Raw genomic sequence first — 11971 nt, 5'->3', positions numbered from 1 at the left:
ATTTATATATAATATGTTCAAGCATGGATTGGATCACTATTATGCCACAAAACCCGACAGCAAATGCTTTACCTGATGTTTGAGTGTGGGAGGGGGCTTAGTTTCCTCCATGTCCAATGGTTTTTTTGCTGAGGCCATGCTCAGATGCTATCACACTGATGACAGTCAACAAAGTCAGAGACTCACAAGGCACGGTAGACCAGCATGCTAGTGTGCAATTAACACTTTCGCTGATGTGTGCACTTTACCACACACACACTCAGAGAAAAGGAGAGGGAGGTCATTTTTTCAGTTTGTTACGGGATCCTGAGATTCTTGATGGTGTTTTGCTTCAAAACAACTGCTGGTGTTTTAGCCCTGAGCTGTGAAGTTTGCTGGTTATTGAAAACAAGTGAGCACACCATTATTTGTCACAACACTGGTTCACAATTTTTTTTTCTTTTTATTATCTTGTGTACACTTAATAAAACTACGTCAACAAACATAAGATAAGCTTCTCATGCTTTGGATTTATGTCCCTCTGAGCCCTCAAGCATACCGAGGAAGGTTTTTGAAGGATTGTAAAGTTCCAATAGCTAATGCAAATATATGCATGATCACAAACTATATATATTTATTTTTGTAGTTTTAGGCAAAAGCAAACACAGAAGAAATTGATACATAGCCCTTCAATTCTACTCAATATACAGAATTGAGAAAATGTCTCAGCATTTGGTAAAAAAAAAATCTTCTTTGCTTTTGGTTGTACTCTGTTCAAGCCAATATATATTTACATTTAACCATAAAAAAATGTACATTATATTATCATTCTTGATTACACTTTTTTTTAAATTATTTTAGCCATCCTCTTGACACTTTCAGGGGTTGAGTAAAAAAACAAAGTATCTAACAATTGGCACTCGCATTCGACATTTTGGAAGTAAACTATAATGTCCATTCCTGAAAGCAGGAAAATAGAAATAATAAAGCGACTTTAAGCTAAAAATAGTAACTTAAAAAAATGAATGAGCACACTTGTCCATGAAATGTCTTCTTGTAAATATACTGAGTAGACTGACAAAAGCTGAATTATGTCAACTAACATTGGATAGGCTTTTTATGCTTAGGATTCATTTCTGTTTAGCTAATCTAAATACATGCACCAACAAATGTTGTCCTTGTAGCCAGAAGAAGAAGAAGAAAAAGATCAACAGCAAAACAAAAAAATGTGTTACATTCAAATTAATCTTATTGCAATCAGAACTGGTAATTTTACTTTATTTAAAGTGTTATATCCTTAAAAAAGCTATCTCAAGACAGTTTAAGTAAGACCATATGGGAGACAATATAAACAGGTCTCAGCAAATCAACCATGAATCTGGCTTGTGCCTTGGCTTATTCTCTGGAATATTTTAAATGTATTTTATTGTGTAATTTGAATGTTTTTATTGTGCTGCTTTTATCCGTTGTAATGTGTCCTTGGGTGTCTTGAAAGGCGCCATGAAATAAAATAAATGATTATAATTGTTATTAATGCAGGAAAGAAGTGTAGTTCTACATCTATAGCAGGCTTAAAAAAAGGGTTGGTTCAGGCAGAGTCAGGTGTTTTATATACTCATAACTTTAACATGTTAAAAAACTTTCTTTAAATTAATCAAGGTAGAAATATTAAATAAATATTTGTTTACTTCCTTATTCTTTTCCACTTTGTCCTATGCCAGAACGTTTGCTCAATGGCTCAGTATAGAAAGCCATTACGAACTATGATAGTTAACTTTTAAAGAGCTGCTGTACCATTGACTACAGGTGTGTGGACTGTCAGAGGAATGCAGGCAAACAGATCACACAACATTCCAGCATCATCATGTGCTATTTTACGAGTCATGGGATCCAACATTTAACTCAAATGTCGGCCTACTAATTCGAACTATAACATTAGACGTTAAGCGATCTCACAGAGTTAGTACTGATGACATGTGTTCAGACTTATTGGAATTGTGTGTATTAGATGTAACGCATACATTTGTACAACAGTTTTAAGACAATGGATCAACAGAGCAGTCTTGTGACAAACGTTCACCGTCAGCCAACAACACCTATAATTGGCAGTGTAGCGTGGAAGCTGAACAAAGTGGTGGTAGTTGAGAACAAGTGTTGTTAGAAACGCTGTGAGAAAGTGATAAATGAGCTTTTCCTCCTGTCAGGTGACACTGCCTCTTTCAGTTCGGTCATGGAGTATGAAAACCACCTCTGAGCAGATTAAAACGGCAACACCCTTTAGTAGTGGTGAAGGACTTTAGTCGTGTCATTGTTGTGCATAAGAATAAATGATAATAAGGTGAGTTTTAGGTAGAAAGACAAGGTAATATTTGTATTAAACATGGAATTCATGGCCCATAACAATTGAACAGCACAGCACCTGTGTTAGAGTTCTAGTTGTCAGTCACAAGCAGGTATTATAACTAACAATGCTTTAATAGATGTTTAAAAGTGAAGTATTAACTAGTTATTTGAATGTGACAGGCTGATATTCATTGTCAAACAAAAGCGATATGTTGGTAAAGTAGTATGCGATCCAAGCCACCAAGTCATTGCTGGCCAGCCACCAAGTCGCTCCCACTCGAGTTGATTCACCGCTGAGCCAGCGTGGAACATCTTTTATGACACGAACAAACTTGCACGGTACAGTTGAAATATAAATCTGCCTGTCTTATGCGACAAGACATTTATTAGACATACTGTCCATCTTGCTCGTCATGACCTTTATTTACTTGTTGAGTGGAACAAAGGATCTAAATCCAGGTATTTTTTTATCAGGTAGTCTAGTATCGGGTCCCTCGCCAAACCTGTCTTGTGTCCCCACTGAGTGGAATACCCATGTAGGGGGTCGGAGATTTGTGAATGACAACGGTTATAAGGTGTGTAAGGACTATGTTCTTCTTCAACAATAGTCATCAGCAAGGTAATGAAGTACTGCTCAGGCTGTGACTATTTGTTACAAAAATCTGACACAAACTCATCCATCTCTGGTCCCATTTTGCTGATGGTTGATTAGATTTTTTTTGTTTTTTCCTCTCACTTCCACTGACCACCTTGTCAAGGAAACCAAGAAATTCTACAATTAAGTTGGTCCTTTCAATCCCTAAAGGATAAAATAAATGGTTTAAATGTTTTAAGAAAAGATGAAAAATTTGAATATGCTTATTTTAACGTCCTTATAAATAAAATGATTTTACCTTTTAATGCGAAATGGAAACGGCGGTGGTTTCTTACAACCCACATGCCTCTTATATTTAAGCAGACTTAAGCACACACAAACTCAAAAGGCAAATCACTCAGGCGAGACGAAACTTTCCTGAACAGATTTGTTGTCAAACCTGATTGCAAGGAGGCAGGAAACAAAACGCACCAGGAAATGTGCTTTGGTTAAGAACAAGGTGCTGAACAACATCGTCTTTAAGCGTGTTTATCTCTCCAAGGAGACACAAACATGCAAATGATTGAATACTTTATTTCTAAATAAGCAGTTTCATCCAGAACATTTGATGAGTGTGTTTGTTTGTTTAACATGTTTTTGCTTTCTTCAAAGAAAAACTGTTTATATAAGAAGTGTTTCTGGGATGCAATGTTAGGAATAAAGTGGGGTTTCACTGAGGTGTTATCATCTTAACACAACACTATCCCGACATGAGCCCGTGTACACACAACGTTTATTTCATCAGGATCTCGAAGGGCAAGTCGTGGCTTGTAAGAGTTTCTGTTGTATCGAGGCCAGCCGTTGCTGCTCGGAGATTAATGTGATCATCCCATTGTCAACCGTTAACACGCCTCCTCCTCACCGGCGCCACCTCAGGTGGACCCTGAAGCTCACAGGGTCTCATTCTCAGAAGAAGTTTAGATTTATGCCGAAATTCTTGTCGATTAAAACCCCGAAAACATGCGTGACTAGCATCAAGTTAGAGAATGAGCGACACTGGATGAGTTTCACTTGAAGCGAAGCCAAGTCTCTGAGTGTGAGGGGAGAGCAAGAGTGAAGAGTGTGATGATCGTCAACTTGACAATGACTCAAGCTTTTGGCAGTTGGTGGATCAAACCCAGCCTCCCTGGTTATTTTTGTTTTATAGTAATTACTATAACATCATTATCAACAGTGATTTGATTATTAAATATTGTAATATATATAATAATAATGTATATAATAATGTATGTACTCACACTCGGATATAATCAATTAAAAGGGTATTCTTATTCATTCTTATTTGCACTACTGTGTTTAGGCAAAAATATATAAACATTAAATTATAAAAAATATATATTATTATTTATTAACATTTATCTATCTATCTATCTATCTATCTATCTATCTATCTATCTATCTATCTATCTATCTATCTATCTATCTATCTATCTATCTATCTATCTATCTATCTATCTATCTATCTATCTATCTATCTATTTCCTTTCTTTTGTAGGTGTTTATAATAAGAATAAAAGAAATTGACATAATTTCAGATGTTCATATCGGATTGACTACAAGATCAGAAAAAATATAGTTTATTCTAACATTTTCAAGTTAAAGAGGGCCCATGTTAATAAAGTTATCAGCAAATTTGTCATTCCCATTTGATACATCATGGAATAAAACATCTTTATTTAGGAAACCATAAATAAAATATGATAAAACTACTTTAAAAGTTAAAGATAAAACATATTGGCTGATAAAAATAATCATTTTTAATTACGCTTAATCTCTGCCATCAGTTTGGTCAGTGTACAATACTGTATGTCTGTATTTGTTTTTTATTGAGTATTGTTTTGATTGTTTAAGCGCTTTGTGACCCTGGTCTGGAAAAGCGCTATACAAATATTACTTACTTTCTTACCTACCATCCGCTCACACTGTCATGCTGTCTCCAGCAGGGGGCACTGTGACATCACTCTGGTCGGACAATAGCTCTACACAACATTTTTCTGTGATTACATAGCAAAACAATTACTCTGGTTTCAGGTAAGAAATCTATCTTATTAAATGCTACACATAATATACAGGCACAGTGTGGCTGTTGTTTTTTCAAGCAAACATGAGTTTTTTAATGAGGCTCACCTCTCCTTTTTTTCATGAATATTTCACTGAAAATTGATTCCCCCGGTGAGCCAACGGCTGTGGGGGGTTTGAGGGGGATATTGATCTGTTTGTGTTTGAGTATCACAGAATACAGCCTGAGACACAGAGGTTGAAGGAGCCTCAAGTAATGAATATGTAGTTAAACTGTGATCAGTGTTCAAGTGTGCATTCATCAACTTTTCATGGTGCATTGAACAACTTTTCATGGTGCATAAAGCCAATTTCACTGTGCATGAAACAACATTTTAATGATAAGTAAAGCAACTTTTAACCATGCATACATCATCTTTTCATGGTGCATAAAGTAACTGTTCATGTTGCATAGGGCAATGTTTCATTGTGCATACAACAACTTTTTTAATGATGAGTAAAGCAACTTTTAATCATGCATACAGCAGCTTTTCATGCTGCATTCAGCAACTTCTCATGTTCAATATAGCAACCATTCATCAGTAAATAGTAGTATGCATATTTACTATTTTCATTTTTGATTGTTAAAGCGCTTTGTGACCCTGGTCTAGAAAGGCTCTTTACAAATAACCTTTACTTACTTACTTACTTACTTACTTACTTAGCAAGTAGAAATACTGTAAGTAATAATAGTACAAATTATAATTATTTCATGAAATTGTAATCTGTAAATCTTGATCTATATTATTTTACTTTATACACATTTTATTTCAATACAAACCATTAAGAAACATTGAAATAAACATGCAAATGAATGCAAAATTAGCTACGTTTTTTTTTAATTCAATGTATTTCAAGGGGAATGAATAAAAAAAGTTATAAATAAACAATAAAAAATAATCTCTTTTCGATCATTATTGCATTTTCGTGACCTGAATAGGGCCTTGTATATACAGTAACAATGATTTATTGTTTAAATTATTTGAATGTAATACTAGCTGTAAAGCAAGCTTATCATAATATCCACTAATGAAAATGATTGATTATTAGATGGTGTAAAAAAACAGTTTTTGTTTCACATGAAAAAGGGAAAGGAAAGAGAATGTAAAAACAGGAAGTAAAGCAGCAACATCCGACCTCTCATCCTTACAATACTCCCCCACACCAGTTCACAGATGTATGTACATCCGCCCCCCTCTCCCTCGAATCATCGTGTTTAAAGCTGACTGGAGTTCGGTAACCATGGCAACAGCTGCATGCTGACTGCTCTAGATGTATATACAGAGCTGAAGCTGTAGAATGTGACCTTCTAGCCTTTCTCGGAGGTCCCCGCTGTCATCATGACCCGCTTTTAGCTTAATTGCAATGATTTTTAAATCATTTTTTAGTTATGTGTGTATTCTCTTATTCCATAATGTTTAAAATGATCATCAGAACATGAAGATACTGCATCAATACCATGGGTCAATGATGATGATGGAGAAATAATAAAATAAGTATGCTGACATGATCCTGCAGACCACGTAAGTGATTGTTATGAATTATTTATATGAGCGGCCAAGATTATGTAATATCACATTTCTTTACAACACGCACACACACACACACACACACACACACACACACACACACACACACACACAAACACAGCTCTTCTCTGCTCGTGTAAGTGTGTGGTTAACTCACACAGCTTGCATTAAAGAAAAATGAACAAATCTAATGTACTGTCAACAGAAGCTTGAACGATGGATCGTCTTTTCTGGCAGTGTTCAACAACTGACGACTGGCCAATTGATGGTGACACAGACTGGAGACATTCTTCTGTCAGTCTATTGTCTAGCTGTCTTCCTCCTTCTGTTTTTCCTTCAAGATGACCTCACTACCCTAAAATCACACAGCGATTCAAGTGAGCATGTCAATCCTTTTTTTTGTAACCACTTTTGGTTTCCATGGAAACAGTCAGATAGAGGGAGATACCGAAAGAGACGGTTGTGTGCAAATGAATTGTGTCAGGATACAGAAAGAATTTGTCCGATAATATGTGGAGATACCGAAGAAGGAAATCATGAAATTAGACTAAACCTAATCAATTGTCATGGTTTTAATGGATTTCATGGTCATAAAAAGGCATCTAGTCCTCGCTCTGGACATCAGAATTAATGGTGTCATAGTGGCTCAAAAGAAGAGGAGACTGTGGACGGATGAAGGCTCAATGATGCTGCATCATTCAGAGTGGGTCACCTTGGAAGAAGAGAGAAGAGAGGAGCAAAAAGAAGAAGAGAGTAGAGCAAAGGAATAAATAGAAACAAGGGCAGAGCGCCTGTCATCAGAGCAGACCATGACCTGAGGCCCTGCATACATCCAAGGCGCTCTTTCTTTCCTTTACCGCCATCTAAGCGGCTTCTCGCCCTCTAAGCCACGCTCGTACTGAGAAACAAAGCCTTTGTGTTATCACTACTGTGCCTGTGTTACAGACTTGATGCATTTCTAGTCACACCGTATTGTGTTAGGAACTGAAAAAAGGGTTGCTCTTATTACCCACGTTGTTCCATGTGTCCATGGAAACGTGTTTAATATTGTCTCTGCCTTGCCAATTAATAGCACTAAATAAATATACTCTGTTGTCATTTTCTGGTAAGATCTGTTTGCCTGAAAATGATTGGAATGCTAGAGTCAAATAGTTTTTGAAAGACAACATATTCAGACAAGTAGTCTGACTAGTTGTCCAAAACATTTTCATATTTCTGACTAAACTTTACTACCTCATGAAAACAGTCAAATTTTTCAAATGTCAATAAAGTTGTCATCTACTTAATACCATTTACCGTTTGTTTTAAATTTTAGTTATATTTATTACCTAAACTAGAGGCTCAAAATGTGTTATAATAGTACAGCTGTAACATATAACCAATAGAGCAAAACAAAGGTGATCTTTTCATTTTATTTCATATACTTCCCTTTAAAGGATTCTCTAACATCAGGGATTTCCTCTGTGGCTATTTTTGACACAAACAGGATAGTGTGCTGAATGTGTTTCAAGCCCCCACTTCAGTTTGTCTACACCAATGCATAGTCCTAATAAAAACAGCAGGAACAATATAGCTGGATGTGAGGAAACAAAGCACAACATAAAGTGTTGACGCAAAATAGTTTAACCTTTGTAGCCTTAACACTTAAATGAAAGCTTTGAAGTCCTTGTGTGTGATTAAAGCCACGCAAACATATTGGATCACAGAGGCACTAGAACAAAACCAGATATCTGGAGGGACTACTATTCAGGAGGTGTGCAATGAATGGAGGATGAGAATTGCTAAAACGTAAACGTGGGTGAGTGTGTTAACTTATCCAGCAAAGATCTCACCTCGGACCTGGGTCGGAATCTTTCTATACCCCATTATGAAATGGACAGCGTTTCACATCAACTCCGCAAAATGAAACCACAGAAAGTTCAAATCACGTCGGATAATATCCTGCCCAATCTCTACAAATTCTTCGACACTTTCTCGGAGGTGCAGTGGACTCTCTTGGCTGCTGGGATTCCTGACAACGCAACAATGACCACCTTGTTAGATTTGTGTAATGAGGTGGTACAGGTGCTCTCTGCTGGTATCATTCGCTTCTTGGCCATGCACGTGCTGAAAAGTCAAATGGAAAATAATATTTCGCAAACAATCAACATCTGCCTGGGGGACTCCTTGAACCAGAGTTTTGCTGTTGCTCTTGGAGTCACACCATTGGACTGTGTGACTGTCAACAGACTATCTGCTCGGTTTGAAAAAGAAATATCCAACAAGGTCAACTCAAACCTGACTTTGCTTCTGGGGACAAAATGGACCCCGGAATCTACGCTTTACGTCTCTGGCTCCCTGGCTGACTTTGCTTCTCTTCGTCACATGGTATATTTGACTCGCAAGAGTCTCCAGTTTTATTTAGAACATCTTCAGACCAAGTGTTTGGGGCCATGTTGGTGGACTAAAGACACAAACCTTGAACTTGATGAAGTTCTACTCATTACAAAGCCACAAAGTTACGAACTGGGTCCTAGTGCAAAAACCCAAATAGTCGATTTTACATCCGTCGCTTTGAGTAAAATTCTCGTTAAAGAATTTGATGAACTAAACCGAGTCCTAGATCCTGCACTGGCTATGCTCATATCAGATGCTCATGAGACGGCATGTGAGATCATCAACACGATCATGGAGGATTTGCATTACATAAGCAGTAAATCTGTTGGAAGTGGGAGTCAGAAAGGCATCTCATCCAGGCCTCATTTTGATCTCTCTTTAATCTTAAACAATGTGAGGGATTTCTTAAGAGCCCACTCCAGCGGTATGGAGGTGAACAAGAACTTCAGTGAGATGTTTCAGAGGAAAAGTATTGGTGAACTTCTGATGATTGAACTTCAAGCATTACTTATTGAGCTGGCAGGCATGTTTCAGTGTGAGGATTCAGCCTTCCTTGTGAGCCTATGGGCAGATGTGGATAAAATATCCCAACAGAGCCACTACAGGGATGAAAAACTAATATTTCCAGGTTGTATACCAGAAAGCCCACAACAGAGGGCCAAACCTGCTCCTGAAAAAGTGTCTCTGATCGCTGTGAAAAAGCAAACATCTTCAAATGTCGCTTTCGCCACCATAAAGAATGACATTGGTCTGTTGTTTGATGAACTAAATGGGATGCAGCTGTCCTCGCCGTTGTCAACAAAAGAACTGAAGAATATCATGTCCAACATGATGATTGAGAAGTTTGTAAGAAAGCTGGCTGACCAGATATTTGATCATCTTATGACTGGACCCACATATCAAATACCACTGGTACCGATTGGAAAAAGTTTGTCCGATTCTATCCTCTCATCAAGGAGGCGTCAATCAAGTGAAACTTCCTTCCACTTTTCTCCTGAAGTCTTGTACGCAATGACCGAGGACAGAGTAAAAAGGTTTTTACAACAGATGTTGCTCCTGGTGAAACCATTAAACAATGTAAGTTATGTGGAGGAATTGCGGTTTGTGTTGTCCAGCATCAGTCATTTGTTCAACGTAATCCTTAGCACACCATCTGGTGAACACGACAGCAGTACACAACCGACTTCTTCTAGGAATCTGAATGTCCGTGAAAGTCTTTTCTGCTGTGATTCAAACCACTCGACCAGGTTGCAAACCCAAGAAAATGACAAAAGTATGATCTTGTCAGGTGGCCATGTGGATGAAGAGTTTACTCGTAACACTTGCATTTTGGAAACTGTATCGACTACACAAAGACTTGACAAATGGAACTCAAACGATTCTTTGACGAGGACATCTTTGAAGAAAAGTGAAGTGCAAGAGTTAATTCTGAAACACATACTCATGTGGACACTGACACATATTGCTTTTGAGAGCAAAACCGTGATGCAGCTGGACAATGAATTCATAATTGATCGCCTTCTAAACAAAGGGCAGGACCAGATCATCGTCCCAGAAGGGGCAGTCAGAAAAATCTGCAGTCGTGGGGAAAAACTTGGCAGAGCCATTGTTAAAGATCTTATCAAACAAAATGGTTCTCTTGAGCAGCAAATAGAGACCGCCATGTCATCGGATCCTTCAACTTTTGATGTTGCCATTTTAAGTCTATTGAAGGTTCACCTCAGTGAGTTCATTGTCATGCCAAAGCAGTCAAAGTATTCTCGTTTCTTTTCAGTTATGGGCAGAACTCTCACCAGGCCTTTCAGAAAATGTGGAGACATCAAACAGGACACAATCATAGACAACTCTCACGACGAAGTTAGCGTTTCTATTTTACATTAAAATTGTGTTTTTATTGCTTTTACACCTTGACATATAAAATAAGTCAGCTTATAAATGTGTACCTAACTAACTTGTGAGTGTCATGTAATGACAAGAATATGTTTGGTATAATAAATAGTGAGTACAACTGTCGACCAGTTTAATGTTCGAATTTGTTATGAACGCCTTTTAGGTCAATTAAAAACATTTGTGATAAAAAATGATTAAGGTGTTTTTTTCTTGGTTACAATGATTATCTAAGAACCTGGTAATTACATTTTTCTGTCTAGCGGGAAGAACCCAGCGAAAAGTGATTAAAAATGTTTTTGTGATTTAAGGTAAACTCTTTTATGATGAACAAATTTGAAACCGTCTGCAATTTGTGGTTGCCTTTACCAAATTCTAGCATACGTTGCTAAGTTCCTCAAAGTACATCAGGATACAAGTGTATTGCTCCCTGAAGCTGTAAAATTCAAACTTATCTGTCAATATTGATCAATTATTGCTCATGCTTTTGTGTGCGGGTTTTTTTGTATTTTAACATCATACTTCGGAATATAATAGTAAATGTGACAGTTTCACTTTGATAAGAAGCAGCTGTTAAATCTAGATCAGCAGTCAAGAGACTTTTCAACCTACTTACCGAAGGTAATTATAGTCTCACTATACTCTTTGGACACATTTTTTCATGCAATACAGCTCATTTTTCTTATATAATAATGTATACGAATATAATATGACTGGGTCCTTATACAAAGAGCAGAATCACCCTACAAACATTTATTGAAAATACATTGAAAACTCATTAAATAAATTGAGTTCATATTTCAAACCTACAGAGCAGATGATAGGTGGGAAAACATATTACTCAAAAGTTTGATGATGTATTTTCTTTTTTATAACACTTTCACAACCTAAATCAAATAGAGTAGGTAAGTAAGTAAGTAAGTAATTTTTATTTGTATAGCGCTTTTCCAGACCAGGGTCACAAAGCGCTTAAACAATCAAAACAATATTCAATAAAGTATATATTTTAAAGATCAAGATCAAACTGATAACACAACAGGAGTTCCAGAAAATCAAGGACAAGCCTGAACAAATAGAAACGTCTTAAGATGTTTCTTGAAGGAGTCAGTAGATCCATCAAGCACAAAGAGAGAGGAAGATCGTTCCAAAGCTTAGTTAATGCTAT

At 36.9% G+C, this 11971-nt stretch overlaps 1 protein-coding gene across 1 annotated transcript; it reads left to right on the top strand.

Annotated features, from left to right (window-relative positions):
* Positions 1-8330: 8330 nt before the first annotated feature.
* LOC148060969 (uncharacterized) lies at positions 8331-10929 on the top strand. The gene has a single exon (XM_087779277.1). The coding sequence runs from the start codon at positions 8416-8418 to the stop codon at positions 10798-10800; it is 2385 nt and encodes a 794-aa protein (XP_087635403.1). The 5' UTR covers positions 8331-8415; the 3' UTR covers positions 10801-10929.
* The last annotated feature ends 1042 nt before the right edge of the window (positions 10930-11971 follow it).

Source organism: Callionymus lyra, chromosome 18 (genome assembly GCF_982586985.1).
Source record: "Callionymus lyra chromosome 18, fCalLyr1.hap1.1, whole genome shotgun sequence".
Classification (NCBI taxonomy): domain Eukaryota; kingdom Metazoa; phylum Chordata; class Actinopteri; order Syngnathiformes; family Callionymidae; genus Callionymus; species Callionymus lyra.
This window is presented reverse-complemented; position numbering and strand designations above follow the sequence as displayed.